General features: G+C 31.9%; 2 protein-coding genes across 3 annotated transcripts in view; both read right to left on the bottom strand.

Annotated features, from left to right (window-relative positions):
- Nucleotides 1–74: 74 nt before the first annotated feature.
- The window catches only part of B4 (imaginal disc development protein B4), a 106,402-nt gene continuing 83,104 nt past the window's right edge, over nt 75–23,372 (bottom strand). For both annotated transcript variants that reach the window (XM_085194620.1, XM_085194621.1), the window contains 4 exons: nt 19,473–19,610; nt 18,112–18,248; nt 4,127–4,349; nt 75–3,432 (listed from right to left, as the gene is read on the bottom strand). In XM_085194620.1, the coding sequence (XP_085050746.1) occupies nt 1,241–3,432; nt 4,127–4,349; nt 18,112–18,248; nt 19,473–19,610 (2,690 nt within the window). In that variant the 3' untranslated portion in view covers nt 75–1,240. The remainder of the gene's footprint in view (nt 3,433–4,126; nt 4,350–18,111; nt 18,249–19,472; nt 19,611–23,372) is intronic.
- On the bottom strand, nt 8,039–8,725 carry LOC146533383 (uncharacterized). Its single transcript, XM_085194885.1, has one exon. It carries the CDS (start codon nt 8,704–8,706, stop codon nt 8,101–8,103), a length of 606 nt encoding a protein of 201 aa, XP_085051011.1. The 5' UTR covers nt 8,707–8,725; the 3' UTR covers nt 8,039–8,100.

Raw genomic sequence — 23,372 nt, 5'->3', positions numbered from 1 at the left:
AAAGATAATTTTTTATACTTCCACTTTTTTATTTAAGTGTGGAGTAACTTATTTAGGTACATACACGTTCATGATATTTTGCTCATTTTCTAATAGGAAAACTTAAAAATACATTTGAATCGAAGGAAATCATGCAAATTAGAAGACTCCTAAAATAGACGAAGTGTTATTTTTTTATAATCGTTTTATTTGTTGAAAGCTCTAAAACAACAATTTATTACATTTCGTTTTCGAGAGCGACAAATTTAAATCAATATTTATAATACACAATATATCGAACTATATGGTACAAACAATTTACAAATATAATTATAATAATTGTCATGTGATATGTGATACTTATATAGTTATAGCCCATTACAGTCATAATATATTTATATACAGATATAAATATATTTTTTATTTATTTTTGTAAATCAATATTTTTTTTATTAAACACCAATTGTAATTCTGATACAATCACTAATGATTCAGCATATAAATATAAGAGAGAAAGGTAGATAACATATTATTTTTTACTATAATTTTCAAATAATATTTTTTATTTCAGAAATATTGTCTTATATTATATTAAGGGCCAGTTTTAAAAGTGAAATAAGGCTATATAAATTTAAATTACCGTAACATTGAGCACCTATAATAGCACCGATTTATAATATAAAATATTGCAAAAAAATATGTACTGACTTAAGGTTTCTTTTATGTATTTTTAATATATTTTTTGAATTAACATAAAACATTTGTAATATATAAGTATATTATTAAAAATTATTCAAAACAATAATATAAGGTTTGGTGCAGGTGCTAGAATTTACATTTACAAATAAATTGTAAATTTTACTAACATGTAGGAGATTCAATGAATCAACATCAATAAAAAAATTAAGAGACATACAAGTAATGGATGTGATCAGCCTCTTTTTTACAAATGTAAGATTATAATATGACACATTATGTATGTGAACGAACGGTGTATCTAAAAAACTAGGCAAAATCTAATAAAGCAATTCTAGAGGAATATACATATTGTTATAACATATTTCTTTATAAAATTGCATGTTCAAAACATCATTTTTGAATACCTACGGGTAACGCTGAATTATTTTAAAATGTTTTTAAATATCAACTTAAACATCAATTGATCGATAAATATTTTCATTTAAAAAATAATCGAACTGATATGATGTGGCTCCGCCGTTCAGTGTTTCTGTTGTAGACAATATATTAATATACAATTAACCTACTTTAAAGTATCGTAGATGGCCTCGTTGGGATATGTACCATTCAAATGTATACTATTACTAAAACTTAATGAATTATCTTTACTGAGATGAACCTCGCTGTCTAAATTTTGATTGTCAACAGGATAGTCCTCTATATTACTGGTTATTTCTAATCTAATAGCGTGGATTTTTGGTTCACTTTTAGTATTATCACGTTCCCATGAACCTATGATGGAGACGTCATTTTTGCTTCCTGTTTCATCCAACTCACTCGACATGACGCTGGAATTGTCTAATTCGGCTTCACTCCTCTCTATTACTACTACTTCTATGTGTCTAAAAGGGTTATCTTTGCTACCATTCATTTGTTTCGCCCTTTCATCGTTACGATCATTCACTTCTTTCTTAACATTGCATATCACAGGATCCGTTGCTAATACATCAACGTTGTAATCATAGGTTTCTTCTTCACTGGGTTTAGTGGTCGGAGCGCATATTTCAGCGTAAATATTATCTGTACTGGAATCTGAATCTATTATCTCCTCTTCTATGTGCACCGCATCGGCCACTTGACCATATGGTAAATCTTCGATCACAGGTAACTTTCGTTTTTGAATGGAGGATATAGATCGCCTAAGCTTTTTCTGCACCTGTGGTTCTTCAGATATGTCTACAGCGACCCCATCATCTAACTCTGATTTGGGTGTAGGAGCTCTTGGCTTGTCAATTTTTTTTCTAAAGTTTACCAACTTTTCACTTTCGTTAGAACGCTCAGTTTTTGTCGGCATGCTATTACTATTACTTGATTCTTTTCGGTCGTTAGATTTTTTAGGATGTAATAAGTTAGAAGTAGATTTGCTGAGCACTCTTTTCGTTTTAACGTGGAATTCTGAACATAGTTTTTCGGTAATGAAAGAGTGCTGTTTATAATTAATTTCAAAATCACTGTCGTTGTATAAAGATCCGGCTCCAAACATATTAATATCTTCGCAGCTTTGAATTTGATTGTACGATTCTGATTTTACCATTGCTTTTTCTGGTATCAAATCTGGTTGTATTCTTTGCCTTCGCTCCAGATTAGATGAAGATTTACTAGCTGATGATTTTTTAAGCATGTTTTCGTCAAGAGATTTTAATTTTCTACCAGAACTTGAGTCACTTTCCATTGAGCCACAATAGTTAATTTGATCAACACTTAGATTTTTTCTGCCATGTTTCATATTTATGCCACTGTCTTCTTCTTCTGTGTATGAGCTGTCAGGCATACCTGTTTGCACTGATACTGATTTAGTAAGAACTGGTTTCTTGTGATTAGAACTACATTGACTTGTACCCATATCAGAAGACGAAGTCGTTAGACTTTTGTAAGAATGGCTTTTCTCTGCTGTCCCATCATTTTTTCTTAAAACTCCAAATCTGTCTTCAATTAATTTAGCCATATCTTGATAGCGTTCTATTGAACTATGTTTTTCCCCTAAAGGATCAAACGGATCTTTAACGTCCTTATACTTTTCACTATTTTCAATAGCCGTAATTTTGCCATCTAATTTTTCTGTACTTTTTAACAATTTAAGATTCTTGAACCATTTAGTTTTCTTAGCCCCGGCATCTTCTCTGAATACATGCATTTTATCATTGGCAAATTGTTCTGATTCAATTTTTTCCTCACTCTTATCGTCTTTACCTTCGTCATCGCTGTATACATCATAGTTCATATGCTCGAGTTCATTTTTACTTAAAAATATGATTGAACCTTCTGTTTCATCTGGTATATCTTTTAATACTTTATCACTTTTCCCGAAAAGCCTAGACGTGTCTATTTTTAGGCCTTGTAGAGTAAACTTCTTTTCTTTTTCAAATTTCACTGGTTCGTGGTCTTCTTTGATGAGGTCTTCAACTGTCTTTGCTTTGCTAACAACAGTCGAATTTGCATAAGAGATCTGCCTGATCCAGTTGTCAACATTCAGTTGACAGAAGGTTAGTGCTTTTTGAAGGCGCGCAGAGAGGAACATCCTTTTTTCACTTTCAAATCCGAGTTGAGTTCTTCGTATTTTTATATTGCTGTTCAATGGGAGAAGTTGTAGAGTTTCCTTGGCGTGGTATCTTGGATCCATTTGCTTGCTCGGACTGGACGGCGAGGAATTATACTCTGGGAGAGTGCACATCACTAGCACAGGTTCAGTGATCGCCGCTCGCAGCAAAAGGTCCTCTGCAAATAAAATGAACAAACGTTTATTCAAGAACATGTACTATGTCACAATTGATGTGTATTTATTGTTGCAGGGTTTATATAAGAATGATGATTTATTTGAGTGCGCGGCCATGACAAAAGCCTTAAATTAACAAATAAAACGAGTCAGACGGGTCTGTGGGTCTAGTAATGCAAGTTTATTTATAGGATCATCTCAACAAAGTGCAAGCAATAAAGATTATTATCGATATTTTATCGTCCGTATCGGTAAATTACGAACTACAATTATGATATCATAGAGTTTTGTTACTGCACTGCAAAAAATATATGAGATTACTTCTCATAGGCCACTATCAGTAAAGAAAAAGATTAATCGTTCGATATTAATCACGGCCGTTTAATTCAAAGATACCTATATAAAATTTAGTTAAAATAGGCATTATTACAAAATATATAAGTGTTACATTTTTAGAAGTAGAATCTAAAATTGAATATTGCTATTTTTGGATTGGAACTCTTTTTGAAAACCAACCGAGAGGCGTCAATCTAATCCCATTACATTCAAAAATTAATATGTTTTCTAAAAAAGTATTTTTTTGTCCAAAGTTGTTTTTACAAAACACTATAAAAATGTAAAAAAAAATATCCAATCTCTTCTTTTTCTGTACACTGAAAAAAAGCTAACATTTCAAATTGTTCTCAATAAGCTTACCTCCAACATCATGCGCCATTTCAATAGGAACGGTGCCTGCCAACAGTCTCACTCGTGTGGGAAGCCTCCACAAACTCAAGAGATGAGGGAGTCGATGAGCTCGCGAGGATATTTCAGGAGGCACAGTAGCTGAAGGTGCAGCCTCTTCCCACTCCGCCGGTGACAGCTCCTCAGGACACACTTCGTACATTTCGCCCTTAGTGTTGATTGGGACGAAGAATTCCTGAAATTAGAAATTTTTTGTTTAATAAAAATTGATAATTAAGTTATTACTTATTTTTAAATAGCTTTAATAGATATAAATACATTGTCAAAATATTTTTCAATAACAATGTAATAATCCTGTCCGATACAAGTTAACATCAAGCTTTAGTCAAGCCGAGGAAACGAAAAATATTAAATAAACATAATTACATAATATTTTATCTGTGATCCAACTGATTTTTGACATACAAATAGCATCAGGTTTAGTTATTGATAAAACGTTGCATGTTTAAAATATAATCAAAACTTATTTTCTTTCTTAATTAATTGATTATTACAGCTCCACACTGACAAAACGCGGCGTTGAATTCCGCCACCAAAAAAGTATGAAAATCTAGACACTCAATTCTTTCTTAACCTGCTTTATGCGGGATAAAGCGTGAAGATATTTAATTAAATCCCATTTATAATTATTTCATGTCCACGTGTACAAGGGACATAACTATAAGGCGGGCCATTCACTACAACACATTCAACGTCACGCGTTACGGCATTCCAACATGGCCGCCATTGTCAAAGTATGGCTACAATACAATGTACTTGTATTTCCTTGATGTTAGTACTCTTAATATATTCAGGATAAGTTTTAATAGTTATGGTAGAAATTGATTAGGAGTGTATAGATAAGTAGTTATTATAATATGAATGTCACTCAGATTGTTTAATATACGATGTACACTAAAAAACTTGATAAAGCATCCATGGATGGTGCACGGAAGGAGAAAAACGGATAAGTAGATGGAAAGTTAGTAAAAACCAAGCTAAAATCGAGTCCTAGGTCATATAGCCGTTCTACTGTAGGTACTTTGCACAATAGCAAAATAAACAAATAATAGCAAATCACAAAAAGACAAAAAAGGAACCAGTAATGGGCCCGTAAAGTTACCGTCCGTTATTTAAAATATTACAAGCAAACATACGAATATATTTCAATAAGATTTCTTTTGCTAGAGTAAATAATTGCTTTAGTCTACGAGTATATGGAGCTTTTGGTGTATTTGGCGGTAGTGCTTTTAATTTCAAGCTTTCCAGAAACACCTGTCCAAGTAGCTACACAGCTTACGTAGTTTTTTTTAGCTTCACGCTGGAAGGGAACTTGGGAACCTAACGTTAAGACACTCCATTCCCATTAAGATTCTTTCGTTCCCTACTTTCCGCTGAATTCTGGAGATATTGTGTGTTGAGTAGCGGAACTCTATCTACTACGCACTTTGCCTCGACACCAGAGCGAAGAAATCAAAATATTTTATATTTCGTTTCCTCAAGTAGGAATCGAACCCACAACATGTCGAGTTTACAGCTCGCTTCTGTTCCTGTGCCACGAGTGTCTTCAAATTGTAAATAGTAATAGCAGTATATAATAGAGAAAAGTGAATTCAAATAATAGATAAAAATATATATTTTGATATCAACATGAAATATGTAACCATTAGCTTATCAGTGTGTAATCAGCCTACGACACGTTCCACCGCGAGCGACGCTACGACCACTGATTAATCTTATACTTAACATAGCAAAATGGAGACCTACAAGAAAATAACAAATATATAAACTAAATATTAACATTTTCAACTGTCAACGCGGCGGTTGTGGGTTCGATTAATAACACATTAAAATTCCAGCTCTGTTCGAAGCGCAGCGTTTAGTTCCGCCACTCAATTCGTGAACGTTCGAAAAAATGGCAAAAATCGAAAAGGGATTTGGTCTCTTTACTGTGAAGACAGTCTTTTCTAGACAATCCGCCTGGATTGCGTGCCAAGTGCGTGCCAAGTGGCGGAACACAACGCCGCGCTTTCTCTCTCCAGAATACGGAAATGAAAATGTGAAATAAAAAAATAAACTACACTTAAACACTTATAACACATACATAATATGCATATAAAATTTTTACTTTGTTAATTTAATACAAGAGCCGGCGTTGATTGTTGTCAATTCTTAAAAAAGCTACCGTCGACTCGAAATACAGTTGTACTAAGAAAGACCGGAAAGCAACGGAATGGAATCATAATTACGTCGTAATTGTGCCACCATATAAATAATATGTGGATGTCTCTATATACTTGATAAAAAAGGGATGACAAAAAAAATCTTTAGGTATATCTTGCCTGTTACTCAGTAAATGCTCAGGCTTAGCAGAAAATTCGCGGCGTAGAACGCTGGAACTTAACGAAAATATAAATAACACTCTATGAAGTGTTTTCTCGAAATTCCTGCGGGAAACGGGAAACAACTGGATTTTATGTTTCGTAAACATTGCAAAAAAAGTGGCGAGCTACAATAAGTACAATATAAAAAATTAGAAAACATCTAAAATGTGCTCAACTTTTTTAACATATGTTTTTTCAATTCATTATCTAAAATATTATTAGGTAACGACTGTACCCAGTATTCAAACAAATCGACAATAATTAATAATTGATTAACACAACGCTATTAATCATTAGAACTAGTTTCAATTTTGAAATTATTATACAGAATATATTAAAGTTCAGTAGACACCTATTCTTTTCTTATCTTTGTATAGTATACTGAATTTCAACGAATCTATCTCATAATCTATTTCACAAAGCATCGCAGCACTTGTAACTTGTTTGATATAACCCAAATACTGTAGTGTTGTAACTCTTATCTGATGCGAATACAAGTTATTTAATCACACCACGTAGGGTTGTCATTATGAAATTATATATTTTTTTATTTAGTTTATTCATTTAATTTAACTGAGATATTGCTTTTTAATTAATATTATTTATTATTTTAAATTAAATAAAGAAAAGAAATAGTAATTATGAATGTATTCATGAAACATATAATAATAAGTGCCAACCCTATATACGATAATATTGCAAACAGTTGTTAAAAAGTTTAACTTGTATATGCAAAACTATAAAATGTTCACGCCTATTTATCACATTAGTTATACTTATCATATATTAGTGGTTCTTTTATTACGAGCAAACAAGTTAATAGCATTTCTTTCAAATATTTATTTACTATTAATATTAATTAAAGTGTACTAGCAAAACATAATAAAAAAGCGTTGGTTATGGGTTCGATCATATCTGTTCTGATCTGTGTTGATCTGTTGCCAGAATTTTGGTGAAAAGCGGAGTTTGGGACGTCTTAACAAAGTTATAACAAATCAAATAATTATTTTTAAAAAATCAGCTGGAAAGTATAACTCTGTTTTTATTTTCATAAACCTACTTTATAGTATGTGCAATATTAGAATTAAAAAAATTAAAACAAAAGCCTTTTCTGGCCCAGTAATTAAATAGAAATAAAAATAATACATTCAAGTTCTTACAAAAATAAACTTAAAAGTGACAGCCCTAGTGTTGCAAAAAAGCTATAAAAAGTTGAGCTTGCATGCAAAACAGTTTTATCTTCACGCCTACTTAGCGATCACTTGTCAAATATTGTGACGATTCGTTAATGAGGTGTCATGTTCTTTAAATAGTGTCGCTCTTAAGTGATTGAACACTAAGTCTTATACTTAGTGTTCAATCATATAAGAACTTAACTGCGAATAATTAAAAAGAAATATTTCTTTAAAAAAAACGAATTTAGCTTCTCAAAGAAGACAGTAAGCTCGATTACTATAAAATTATAATTTTTATAATGTTTTCAGAATTGGTAGTTCTAATATAAGTTAAACATAACTAAGTTATTTTTTTAATACATGTTTAATATCTAATTTTAAGACTATTTTAATCTGATTTACTGTGTTTGCCAGCTTCAGTACCCTTCTTATATTTTTTCTGATAGCTGCCCTTGTCTGGTTTCATATTATTCATATAATTCCATTTTTCACCATAAAATATGAACTCCTTACTCAATTTGCGAGGTTTCATTGCAGAGGCGGTTTTGGACGTCCACGTTATAATAGCATTTTTCCCATATTGCTCCAAATCAAGTATACCATGGCTTGAAACTACAGTACCATCGATTTTGATCACCAACAAATGCGGTATACTGGTAACAGAATACATATATTTAAGAATCGTCACTAGAGGATCGTTAAATTTTATTCTGAACCAATTAGCTTGATTGTCGTAAGCTTTGACACTGCCTTCTTCAGTATCGTCCATGGGTATATAAATCACTTCTATGGGGAAGTTCAGAAATTTTGCATCTTCATATATTTCGTAGAATTTTTCAATAATACCATTTCTATCAACATTATAAGCGGTGAAAAGAAGTATTATAACGTCAGCTTTTTCTTCAAGCCACTGGACGGGTATTTTCTCGTCGTTTTTGTTGTATATTGTAGCTTCGTATAGCCATTTATATGGCTTTAAGTCATTGGACTCCATTTTACAATGTCGTTGCAAAAATTTTGTCTATTTTATGTCAATCGTATGTAGATTAAATATTGTTTGAGGAGACGTTTCATGTCAAAATTAAAAAAAAATAAAATAATAGTCATCTACGAAATATTTCAGAAAAATTGTACAAGAACTTTTCAAAAAGTAGACATACAGTAGGTCTAGTGACAAAATTACCGTTCTCAATTTTCCGCCAATGTAAAGATATTTGATAAGCCACCAGGAAAATATCTGTATTTATTTATTCAGATATTTTCCTGGTAGTTATATGACTTTGATACATATTTAAGTATACGAAGCCGTTGTCAAGCAGAGGGATAGTATCTGACTGTTCATTGGCAGTTGTCAGTTCGATTTCTGCTTGGAGAAATTATTATATATCCAGATCTGGTTGGTATTTTTAAAATATAGTGTATCTAACGGACCAGCAATAAAAGTTATCTGTCATATGTCACAGTTCACCCAAATATGGTTTAAAATAGACAAACACTCAGCTGCGGCTACTTTCAGTACTTAAAACCACCATAATCTTTATTCCTTTAGTAATAAAGTCGTATTTACAACCACTTATTGAAACTTACTGCATTAGAATTTCGGTCAAAGGCAAAACACAAAAAGACTATTTACTAACGAAAAAATTTGCTGTAGCTTTTATTTCATTAAAATAAGAACTAATTTCGATTGGCAAAAGGAATTTAAAAAAACAATTGTCTTAGTAAATGCATTCGTGCTATGATTTTCAAATACATAAAACTGACCGTGGCCGAAGCGTGACTGTAAAAACTGTCGCAGAATATAAATTACCCTTTGTTTTATTTTATGCCTCATTATTATAATAATTAAGTTGAAAATTGTTATTTTAAATATTGTTCGTGCATTGTGCGCTTCGTTTCTCGTAAGCTATAAAGTTTCTAAGTATTAGTTAGGTGGTAGAGACGAGTCCTAAATGTAGAGTTCCTGGCATTTTATATTGTTTTTTATTTTTTTTAGCTTCACACTGTATTCCGTAGATAGCCGGTATAAGGAAAACTATCCGCTCTCCATTTTTTGCCCAAATTCGGGATATTCCGTGGTCTAGTGTTATTCCACATTTAGGAAACAAAGATACTTTAGTTAGAAAAAAGGTTCCAACAAATTGAGAATCTTTTTTTTTTAAAAGTAGGTTCAAAACGTATAAGAATTTAAACATATGGGGATTTTATACGTGTTCTAAAAGACTAAAAAAAGAATGAAAAACTGCACTGAAGTTTGATTTAAATAAAAGATAATTAATAAAAGAAAATCAAAGAACCTGCCCTAATATTTTTATAAGGGACCCAATACACCGTACTAGATCAGGACAAGCGATACATTATTAAAGTTTTGCAGGTAATTAATTATTAATAATTTCAACTATGTGAATTCTATATACATACAATGTATTAAACATTGCATTTCATGAACTATTTAAATCTGAATAAGTAATTCTACCTGGCGTCCTATTAGGAAGCTATGGATATGTCTGGCTTTGGTGATATTCCTTTGACCACTCCATTTTCCAATTCGCAATCTATAACCTGTGTAGAAAAAATTTAGGTATTTTCTCGACGTTGCCATTAAAAATATTACAGTAAGGTAGAATACCTTAATAATTCATTTCTTTGTAAAAACAATAAAACCACTTAAGGTCGTAAAAGAGAGTTAGCAATAGAATATAAAATAAAAGATACAGGTACAAACAATAAAAAGAGAACAGCCCTACCATCTTCTACTCTACAATTAAAGAGGCAGTATAGGTAATTAAATAAACACGGGGACTATTAAGCAATTTGTTCTTAAATGTCTTAATAATTTGCGCAGTGACATTGTAGGTAGCGTTTAAACGATGGTTTAGTTAAAAATTATAAGATAAATATTATTAAAATTGTTGTATTATCTTTACTATAACATGAATTATAATAAAAGTAATTATATTTTTTAGTTTTATGCTAAATTCCACACATAGCAGTAAGTAAAGCACCTAGTGTCAAAACACTCCGTTGTCCACTGAATATAAGAGCATAGAAATAAAGATAATGCAATGTCCAGAGTAAGTTTCCAGATTTCACAACGTCATATTGGTAAGTTTATAGCAAAACACGTGTGTATTGATATTAATACAATAAGGCAAAAGAGTTTGCTTGGTTGAGCGTAATAACCTCAGGAATAGCTAGTTCGAATTTATTTCTCGTATAAGCTATATTACATCTCGGCCGGTCTGAGTTACCCTAAGCACTGAGAATGAGTCAAGTGTCATATCCTTACTTGTTTCCATTTACCACGCGGGCGAAGCCGCAGGCAAAAGGTAGGTAGAATTATAAAAATTCTTTGAGTGTGATTAGAATTGGCAATTATCGTGTCCAGTCAAGCATAACACAACTGCGCCATGTTGGCGTCAGCTTAATTAATATGTTCACATACTAATTAACATAATAAAAATATATATTTCATAGTTTTCGAAAGAACTAAAAGATTATATATCTAACAACTTTCGACATATGTGTATAAATATAATCTAATCTAATATTATCAAATTAAACGACGTAAGGTTCAATCAAACCAAGATACTTAAAAACTGTTACGAATTAGAAATATTGTTATTGATAAAATGAAGATCTTCGGTACACAGCGCCTTATTGTAAAGACGACGGTTGTGAGTTCGATTTCCACTCGGGGAATTAATATTTTTTTTATTTATCTATTTTGGTAACAACACAAACACACAAAAAAAAAACATTCTATCTATTGCCTTTATTCATTTTTTAGAGACTTTAACAAGTTTTCGCCTTTTTAGCTATAAAATGACCTTGTCCCTTAACGCCCTTGTAAGGTCATTTAGGTACAGATTGAAGGGTCAAGGGAGCGTCTGCCTGCCTCCAAGTTATAAGAACTTCTCAGAACATCCTAATTATATTGTAAGTATAGATCTTTTTGGGTCTACGTTAAAATGAATTTCATTTTAGGATGCACCAGGTAGTCCATTTTAAAAATGTTCTTAGTACACATGGTTCGAAGAATATTAGTTTCTATAGAAACGCCGACTCGTGTGTTACCATCTTTTTTTAAAAAAATCTTATTGAAACATTATAAAGTATGCGGGTTACATTATAAAGTTAAATTTTAAGTCAGAAGAAAAATATAATAAGCGCGACCATTTCGAATTTCTGAAATGACACCTAAAATATCGACAAATTCTTTTATGATCGAGAAATATATGTTATTACTTAAATAAATAACAGCGAAATTACATAATTGACCGCAAGTTTTTTTGTTCGCAAGCAAGACATTAGCAGATGAAAGTGTGCTCACTTACCGTTTCAAAAATTACCACTCGACGGTCAAATGGTGGTGGTGGTCATTTTCTAATGGGGTTACTAATACATTATATTAAACATTACAGTGTAAAGGTTTATTCAATTTTATATAGAAAAAAACTACAATAATAACTTTATTTTGAGCGTCTACTAAAACAAAAAAATCTTATTTTTTCCGTCTCCGTTGAAATTTCCAGAAATCCTCTCCAAGGAACGTTTTATTGATCTTATGAGCGATCTCAGAATTGAGAGCAATTTATAAATACAGGTCTTAGTGCTATCCTATACACCCCAACGAACTTACATCCGTATCTCATCGTTTTTGCGCTGTGTAGCCTTTATATGAATTTATCATTGCATCACTAATCTATAATTAAATATATCTATATTTTATTAAATTAGAGTCAAGACATTCTGTTCCCATTAAGACACTTTTGTTCCTCACTTTCTGCCGAATTCTGGTGGCAGTGCCTGTTGAGTGGTGGAACTCAACGCCGCAGTTTGCCTCGACACCAGCGCGAAGAAATAAAATATTAAATATTTAATTTTCATGTCCTCAAATGTCGGATCGAATCCACAACCTGTCAAGTTTATAGTCACAAGCTAGTCCCCCTGCGTCACGACTGGCCTCAATTGGCACGCCTATATTTTATATAGATACATAATTATATTAACAAAAGAAAAAAATATATGGCTGAGAGGCAAATTTACATACAAACAACATGCAGATTGTAACAAGAAAGCTAATTCATGACAACGAGTCACTTACGGATCCCATTACCATTTCTTGCTGTTCGTCTTAGAGTCGTGCGCTTTAAGAATAGCTCGCGGCGGTACGCTGATAAATGTTTAGACCTAGACTACATCACTATAAAAAGATGAACTAATTTTACTTAATTATATTTTATAATCTATATCTTTACCAAGGGAATAAAAAATATGTTTTAAATATTATAATGATGAAATTAAATCATTTTAATAAAATAAAAATTTGGTAAACATAGGTATTGAAAATAATTTGGAACACTTTTCCAAATTATTTTCAAAGGTCCCCAATTTCAAGTTAGAGAGTATGCATACAGTCTTAACTACATATTAGACTATTAATCTTCAAAATTTCAGCTTTGCTAAAATGACGTAGGTCTGGGGGTCCTGAGATCTTAGTTTATTGTCTTTACAAGGCTAAGAAATGCCGGTAGTACCATATTAATATTATTTTTAAGTTGGTAATTTTGTTTTATTTCTCGATTTATAAGTATCGACTTCCTACACTACTCAAGCTTTTTGTAGCTAGGTGTTCCTTGTAATAATTACACTTAGGTATGCATAAAGAAATCGTATACAACTGTATATGTAAATATGATAAATATTGAAATTATAGCTAATTTAAATTACATAGTTAATATTTAAAATATTTGTGAATTTTAATAGCCGTTTTGGAATCGAGGCAAAGCATGGCGTTGAAATCCGCCACTCATCACACAATACCTCCAGAATTCGGCGGAAAGTGATGAACGGAAGTGTCTTAATGGGAAAGGAGTGTCTTAACCTAGGTCCCTAGGTGCCCTATAGGCATAGGCCTATAGGGCACCCTGCCCTTCCCGGTGCCCTGGTATGTACGAAATAAAGCGCCAAGTTATAAAAAATATCTATATCTATATAAAACATTTCCACGCAACCCAAGTGTAGGCGACGACTACCTCAACATATTTAAGATAGAATTTCACACAAAAAAGTACAACTTATTTTTGAATGTTGTATAAGTACAAGAATATAAAGTATTTTAAACACTTACATATCATAACTCGTCTAATTTCTTTATAACGCATCATTTCTTTAGTATTGTGCTCGTATTATTCGTAATAGTCTCTAGTACTTATATAATTAAGCCCATTACACCAGAAACGAAATGTCGAGCGCATCACTTGTATATCCCAGGGGCGGGCTGTGAATGTGGTGATGAGAAAAATATTATGCTTTAAAATTTAACTTTAAAACTTAAAAAAATACTAGGTATTATATATATATTATTAAAAATTTGAAATTTTGTACTTTTTTGCGCTTTACGCTGTCACGCATATAGGAGAGTAGGTAACTTAATCTAGAAATTGGGATTAGAATGGCGGAATTCAATTGCCGCGCTTCATCTTGTTAGCAAGTCCCTTAAGTGCTAATCGAAACCATTACCACTTACAGTCAGATCCTGCGCCAAGACAGCCTCTTTTTTATACTACCTATGTTTTTAGTTTTATGTAGGCATCTCGCTCGCTTTATGTAGGCAGAGGGAGTCTAGAGTTGAGTCACTCCATGCCCCACTTGATCGTCGAATTCTGGTGGTAGTACGTGTTGAGAGACACCAGAGCAAAGAAACTAAAATATTAAATATTTCATTTCCTCGAGTGAAAATCGAACCCATGACTCATTCTGTTCATTAAAAAAAACTATTTTTTTTTGTCGGTTATGCCCAAAAGAAGTAGTTAAGTGTTATTGAATTCTATTTTATAATATTAAATAAAACATAACGAATTATTAACTTATTTAAATATAGTGACAATATAATCTATATTCCTTATTTACATGAACAAGTAGGAAACTATAAAAAAAAATGTTTTATTCCAAACTCACTTCCTGATAATCGTTAGAACATGGATCGACCTGACAAGTGACACGCTTTGCAAAGCACTGACTTAAATAGTTACTTTAATAGGCTATTTTATATAATAGAAATGTTTTGAAATAAAATCAGTATTTTTATATTTTATTTTATATAATTTGAGAATATTTTTATTATGTATGATTACAATGCTTATTAACAAAACAAATTTAAACATATCTGTATTATTATATAAATTAAAAAGTTACACTCAAATAAATAAATTTATAGTATAAAAAAAACAAACTGGTCATAGAGTCCTAGAGTCCAACAGTTACCTAACCTAAACCTTTATTTTCTTAGCAAAAAAAATAATAAAATAAAAAATAAAATCGTGACAGCCCTATTCAGTCGTCCTAGCAACACGGTTCACCGAGGACACTGCCCTCAGAATACACAAAAGGAAATCCTTTGCGTCCATATACACTTTTAATTCAATAGCATAAAGTCTATTTCACTATAACCAATTGTTACAAAAGCTTTGTATAGACACGAATTCTTTACTTCATTTTGCGTGTTACGAACACTCTATCGCAAACGAAATAAGGGATACATTTGAATGAATGGAGTTTAAGTTAAGTTGGCTAGATTTATACTGTCGAGGTCCTGCTGTGCCTTACTATGGGTTGTCGACGGAAAATAGACACAAAAGTACTTAATGTTCTTTCGAGTGTAAGGACGTATTTCTTTTTAATTTTGTTGCAAAGAGAGAATTGCGATTTTATAATGAAGCCCTTACAAAACAATATAATAGTACTCGTATATACTGTAACGTTACGAAATGGCCGTTTCGCCTATATATTTATTTTATAGTTCAATTTAAATAAAGTGTTCAATAGAGCTAATGAAGTTTTCTTATATATTTTGTTTTGTTAAGTATGAGCTGTAAATATACTTATAATAAGTAAAAAAAATAATATAAATAACTTGTGACTTTTCATTTTCTCGCTTTGGTGCAAGAAGTGAGTTGATTTCCGTCAATAGACACGCAATGTCTCGAAAGTTTGGCGGAAAATTGGGAACGAAGAGGATTATCACTAGTTTCCCTGACTACCTTGCTAAGCGGAAAAAACTGTGAAACTGCTTTTCTAATATATATTTTTTGGCCCGGGTAGCCAAAGCAATTCATTTAGTTCTAATACCCTCATAAGTGAAGAAACGGGCGGGAAGTGAAAAACGGAGAGTCTCAACACTATATTCTTTCTGCCTACCCTGGTATATCCTAAATAAAAAAATACACTCTTGACTAGTATGCTACTAATCTTAAGCTGATGTTAGCAAGGAATCTATTTTTTCGCTTTGCATTGTTCGACGTTCGTGATGTTCTTGATTAATCGATATTGGTTCAGTAATAAAGTACGGCATGCGCTGTTTATACTTGATAGAAACGCATTTGTTACTTTTATTTGCTTCGAGTTAACTATTGCAGTTTGGTAATAAATTTTAACCATAGTTTTTATATGTTTAATATGGAAAAGTAAATGAATAAGCCTATTTTTATATATTTTTTTTTAAATGTATAAAAATTAGAATGTAGCGGGATTTGGAAATCGTTCCAGTAGCGTGGGTTCAAATCCCGCTACGCTCGAATTTTTTATACGTTTTTAAAAAAGTAGATATTAAGTCGTTCCTCTTCCTTGGTGAGAAGGTAAAGATTGATTTATTATTTTAATTATTCTATAGCTTTACGTAAGCAGGATACCTAGAATTAAGACACTCCGTTCCCCAATTACCAAACATTATGTGATGATTAGGCATTAGGCGGCGGAACCGAACACCGCACTAGGTCTTACTAAAATACAATCAAATAAACCTTATATAATCATTATGAATTTTAAACTGTTTGTTATAACATATTACATTTTATTATTGCCAACTTTACTAAGGAACATGTCACTTAGGTATATTATATTTCTGATGGCCCGTGGGCAGACATGTCCTAGCAATAACGTAGGAGTAAAAATTCTTTATTATTATACCTCCTGCGGATTTGCCTGCACTAGATCTTCTTTGAATTGTTTATTTGTATAAAAATGACAACTTGCAGCCATATTTTAACTGTATATATGAGGCACGCGATGGTTATGGGTTCAAATTGATGGGGATTGAACCAACAGCCTCAAAAGTTTAAAAGACAGACGCTGCTCCACTGCGCCTAAAATTATTGATAATATTAAATACATATTTTTATTTACTATTTTCCAATTTTGCATTTTTTTGCTGTAAATGCGTGAGTTATGGGTTCGGTTCCCACTCGAACAAATACAAATTTTATATTTCAATTTCCTCAATACGCGGAACGAACGCGGAGGTAAAGCGCGGTGTTAAGCTCCGCCACTCAACAAGCAATGTCTCCAAAAAGTGACGGAAAGTGAGGAAGGGAAGTATCTTAATGGTATACAGAATCTTCTGAGTCTTAACTTCAATCAAGACAGTATTAAGTGACCAAATCCCATATATGTAGGGTGCTATATAACTTCTTTTAGAAGCTATTACAAAAAAAAAGAAATCTGCCCATAGAAATACGTAAACTATCTTTTATTATAACAAAAAATGCAAATATATATACTGCAATAGATAACCGTTTGTAATATTCTTATTTTATCCGTGCCCGCCCGCGGCTTCGCCCCAACAATGACTATTAAGTAAATCTTCTTTAGTATAATATGGTAAATTACGAGGCACGGTGTAGAAGGCTATTACGTCGTACATAAAAGATTCGCGCTAGAGAAGCCATTTTGATTCAAATCGGTGTATACATCGAAGTTTATAATGTTTAAAATTCCATATATTTATGATAAAGCCTTAACATCTTAGTAATATTAATTAGATAAGTAGTTTTTTGCGGTATATGGGAAACGAGAAATTTGTATTATAATAAAAGAGAAGAGAGAAAGCCACGTTTATTTTTGGCAAGCTTTTTTTCTTTTAGGAATAAAATTTAAGAATGCTTAAAATATTTACACTTAAATAGTTTTCCAATATTAACAAAAATATTGAGTAACACTAATGAAATTTCTATTATTCGACGCGACGATGTTTTTATTTGAAGCAAACTTGTTCAATTCTATTTAGTATGGAATACACGAAATTGCTAGTCTGCTAGTTACGTCTGTATGTCCAAAAGTAGACAAGTAATTTATTATACAGTGTCTAATGCAGGTTTAAATCCAAATTTGAAATGCAATGTACGAAACAAGGCGCTGTTGTGCTATGCGTAAACGTATTTTAAATATTTTAGGAAATATTTTTTTATCAAATGTCTCTTCCAAAATTTTCCAGACAGTGGACAGCGATAGTCAACGCCGTTTTGTTTGGAAATTCATGTCTTCCGTGTTTTTTAAAAATGATTTCCCTGGTTTATACATTAAAACATTATTTTAAATAGAAAATATAAAATCTACTTACGTTTCCTTGTGGATCGATAAGTTGTGCGTATTTTGGTGCTTTCGCCTTGCTACCGTCAGCAAAGACACCGGCCAGCCGGAGGGGAGTCCCCGGTCGCGCTGCGGCACGCTCGTACTGCGCGCCTACTCGCCCACTTTCTGTATATAAAATATATTAAAAACATACAAAGTAATACATATAAATATTGTATATTTTAGTTGTTACATATTAACATACTACAAGAAACTAATTCAATATATCAAAAAACTATTTATAAATTTTGCAAGTTCTTCCAAATACGCCATTTTTTCACCAAATAAAAGAGCGAAAATATAATTTTCTCTTGTTTGTAAGAGATGCGTAAATAAATGAAAAACAAAGAGTGTTCTACGAGAGTCCTTCACTCTTCTGATCATCAAAAGTCAAAGAAACAATAATCATCATACACTTAAAGACATTCCTCCACATCACAATATAGATATAAGATATAAATTGAATACGATAACGGTAGTAATCAATAACCAGCTATAAAGCTGTCATTCGCCATCATTCGATTAAATTCAAGCTTCTACAAGAGTTTGTGAAGTCACTTGAATATTAAACGCATGTCTTAGTATATTATGTAGGTGTTTGTAATTAAAATTATTCTAGTAACATATGTTTTAAGCATTAAGTACACTAATTATATCGTATATCGCAGGCAGAGATCATTGCGGAACTCAACGCCGCGATACTCTCTTAAAAATAATTTACATGTTCCGAACGGGAATAGAACCCACAAGCATTCCGTATATAGTTACATTTTTCAACTGTGTCATAATGGTTACTTGATACCATAAAGAAACACCAGAGAGGAATATAAAAAGAAATAAAAAAAAGCTTGTCTGTCTAACAATTGGACAATTCGTCCAAGTTCATATTCATTATAAGTCTAGTCAAGAATTATCTTATGAGGTCGGATATAATGTTCAGATTTTTCAAGCGAAATATGTTTTAGCATCTAATAATTATGAAATTCGAAGCTGAACTCGTATAAATATAAAAAAATATTGATATATGAAATTATTCCCTTATTTTACTAAATTAGAAATGTCTTCTAATAAATTTCTTCATATATTATGACTCGTACGGCTATGAAGATATTTTTAAATCCATATTCATGAGTGACGACGTATTGCGAAGTCGGGGCGGCACTGTATTGTACTTTGTACGACGTTTACCGCCAAGCAAATACCCCATTCGTCCTGTCACACAAATTCAAACGGAATACTTAAGAAAATATGAACCTTATCACATTTTCATATCACACAGCACAGATTACATCTTAAAAAAACATTACATTTTGAAGAATAAATAAATTATTTAAACATAAATGAAATTACCAGAAGCAGGCCTTGCTCGATAAGCTGAGATGGCACGTGGAGACACGAGGGCGAAGGCTCGACTTCGAAGGAGGGCGGCGATGGAACCCCGAGCAGTTGCAAGAGCTCCACCTCGACAGCCGCACGCTGAAAACCAACCTGTGAAAAAAATATTAAGTTACAAATTTTAATTTGAATATTTACTAAAGTGACAAATTAAGGAAAGATAAGTATGCCATAACATATTAAAAACATATATATATTAGTAAACTTCCAATTTTCAATGTAACTAAATATTTATAATTATTATGTAACTTTCCCACTAAATTAATAACCACAATAAACAATTTTTCCTACAAATCTTACTTTTAAGTAGGTACGTAAACAAATTGTATTATAAGTAATAATGTAAAATATAGAGTGATTTCTCACTAAGAGAAGACGAATATTCTCTACTTTATAAACGTCTAGTAGATTGCTAGACATTACTAATATAGGACGTAGGCCATAACTCTTAGGTCATGGCTATTTATTAACTTATTTAATGATGAGAATGAACACACATACATACCTACAATTAAGAGATACTAAAATAAATAATATTTCAAAATAATAAAAATAATGTAAAAGGCATCTAGTGTTAAAATATTCCATTCTCTACTTTCCGCCCCATTTTTGAAATATTCATCAAAACTCATCGCTGCGCTTTGTCTTGTTACAAGAAAAATCTATACCACGAGTGGAATTATTTATTGTTTTATAAGTTACTAGCGACCCCCTTGCGGCTTCGCCCGCTTTTACTACTGGATTATTCATATAATGTATGTTTGCAAAGCACTTAAGATAATGTGAAAATTAATTAAATCTTAATGCAACCCGCATTTTCGTAGTTCCTAAGGATTTTCCAATTGTTTTACTCGGCAAGGATTTTTTAGTAGGTATCGTAAATTTTAAATATATTTAAATTACTATTTTTAGATAGTTAAATGACTATTTTTAAACGGAAGAAATTATAAACAAAAACCTACCTACAAATAACTACTACAAAAAATATGAAACCAAATATATCGCGCTGAAATAATACATTCAACTCCAATTATCCAATACGTGCAAACGCATCTAAATCTTCGTTGCTATAAAGGCAGGCGGGGTTTTTTTTTCGAGCTTGTGGTTAATGCTGAAGAGGGTATTCTGTCCCTGATGAAAAGCAAGCACTGCGTGGGTGCCTGTGAGGAAAATTAAATAGAATGCATTGGCCGGGAATCGAACCTGGGCAGCCCGCGTGGCAGGCGAGCATTCTACCACGGAACCACCGATGACTGCTCATGACGCGCTTGTATAAGCAAAACGTCGCGGGGCGCGTTTCACAGCAAGGATGTTTTGATATTGTAACAACTTCTAAAGTACTTATTAAAATGAAAAAACAGTAAAAGACGGTTTTGATCTACATTAAATGGTCAACGTAACTAATATACTTATTTATATGCTGAGAGTAAGGGATAAGTAAAACTTAAGTCGGCACAGCTGATGAGTCAACGGCGTGATGTGTCAACAATTAAATGCGGTTTACTCTAAAACTATTCGCAATTTCGAAATAGTGTAAACAGTAAATTTTATCTTTGTTTAACGTAGAAAATTAATAAAGTATTTTAAAGGATAAGGATTAATACCATTATGGAAAAATATCCCTCACAATAAAAAATATATTGAAATTAGTATTTTTAGTGAGAAATATGATCACTACACGTTATCCTTAAAAGATAAAAATATGCTCTCGCTGACTTTTTTGTAGATCTTATTAAGAGGAACAATACTCCAGTACATTATTTTCATGTAGTACTTACCATTAAAGCAGCGCATGCGCGAATTTGTCTCAATGGGTAGGACTTTAGACACATTTATCGTATTTATGTTAATTTACATAAGAATGTACAAATAATAAACTATATATAAACCTTCCCTGAGAAATACTCGACCTAATGGTGAAAACCGCATAAAAATCCGTTGGGTGGTTTAGAAGAAGAAGAGTTAGAAAGTTCAGACAGACACGAAAAGCGACTTTGTTTTATAAGATATAGGATTCTACCTGTTGACCTACAATTCAAAAACTGGTACGAAACCCTTAAAGGACGAGTCCGACTCGCACTTAAGCGGTATTTATTTCTATTTAATTTGTGTTTGAATCTTTCTTCACAGCTCATTGATTACCCTGTTTCAAATACTAAGAAGCACCACTTATACTAAGTTTTTAACAATCAATTAACAGACGGAACGTCGGACCAATCATCATTTTATACAAAAAAACTATAATAATTTGCGTCCTTTTAAGTAAAACAATGGCCTTTAGAAAGAAAGGTCGTACCCACGTCTGAGTTAATGTATACTTTGACATTAGAAGTAATTGGTTTTATAATTAAATGTTTTACACTAAGGAAGGAATATTTACTAGTAGCGGAATTTTTACTGCATGCGGTTATTCCTAAAGGCATGCAGAGAGAAGTAGAAGATAAAAAAAGATATTCCGTTATCCATTTTGTATTCGGAAGATTTTGTTTACAGCTTCCCGCTCTATCCTACACTTAGGAGGGTAGGCAGGTTTTCGAGACTTAGTTGAGTAGTGAACTCAACGTCTCGCTGTGTCTTAGTAACAAAGCGGGAATATGAAAATAATACATTCTCCCTAGTAGTTATCGAAGAGAGTGTTTAAACACTAGGTTACCTCTTTGTGCTATTAAAGAAAAATATTACGAAGCTAAAAAATAATAGATAATAAATGAATTAGTAACCATTGTCCTATCAAAATAGTAAAATTTAATAGTATTTTAATGACAATAATAAAAACTGGTATGAATAAAGATATAGGAAAAAAATATCACCGAGATTATAAAAAATGACTAAATAAAAAAGTATTCACGCCATAAAACGTTTTTACCGTCAAAAAAGTAGACGCGGCAAAGATAACCCTGCCTGTATCGCATTCTCATCTTTCCTGTGTCGGTCGACGATAGAATGTTAAAATAAGAATTGTATAAAAAATATTATACCTAGTAAGTAAATATTTGTATCTCATTTATTCATTTGAATTAAATATATCATTTAAATAGCTTTTCTTTGCGGCTTCGCCCCCGTGGTCATGTGGAAAAAACTGAAAGCTTTGTATGAGCTTCCTGAGGTTAGTGCGTTCAAAAAAATCACTTACTTTAGATGTACATTGGTAAAGCAGACCTAACCTGATGCTTACTGGAGAAGTACCAGGTAAAATGGACAATGGAAAACACAGGATAGATATTCAATAAATCTTACTTTCAATACTATAAGATACAATAGACTTCCATAATATATTTATGTATTTATAAACTTTAATTATTCCCGAGTACTTGTAATGTTTTTCTGATCACGTACATACATACAGTATATATAAAATTATAATATAGTAGTATTATAAGCTGTGCTATTTAAATCATATACATTGTTTTTAAATTTCATTCTTATTTATGTAAGACTAGTAACGGAAACGTGGCTTCGCCTGCTTGAACGTATTGTTATATTATTGTCAAAATACTAAATCTTAACATAAATTGTAGCCTCTGTGTTACTCGGATATATAAACTGTATTACATACTAGAAAGTTTCTTAAAAATCAGTTGAGTAGTTTTTGAGTGTAAGTGGAACAAACATCCATCCTCGCATAGATGTATATACGTTTGCTAAGTAACAAAACCAATTAATAAATAATTAGTAAATGCTTGATACATATTCTAATGAGTAAAATCATCCGTATACGTCAACAGTAAGAAAGGTATTACATTACATTTTTTGTGTTTTAATTGTAATTGGAACAATAGTAGAGAAGAAAAATAAAGCTGCCCAGGAAGGCGGGTATGAAACAATTGATTTTCATAGAAAAAGCGGGAGTTTATT

Source organism: Heliconius melpomene, chromosome 12 (genome assembly GCF_056956725.1).
Source record: "Heliconius melpomene rosina isolate 202511_hmr_F chromosome 12, ASM5695672v1, whole genome shotgun sequence".
Taxonomy (NCBI): Eukaryota; Metazoa; Arthropoda; class Insecta; order Lepidoptera; family Nymphalidae; genus Heliconius; species Heliconius melpomene.
Note: the sequence above shows the minus strand (reverse complement) of the source record. Positions and strands in the feature narration are given on the sequence as shown.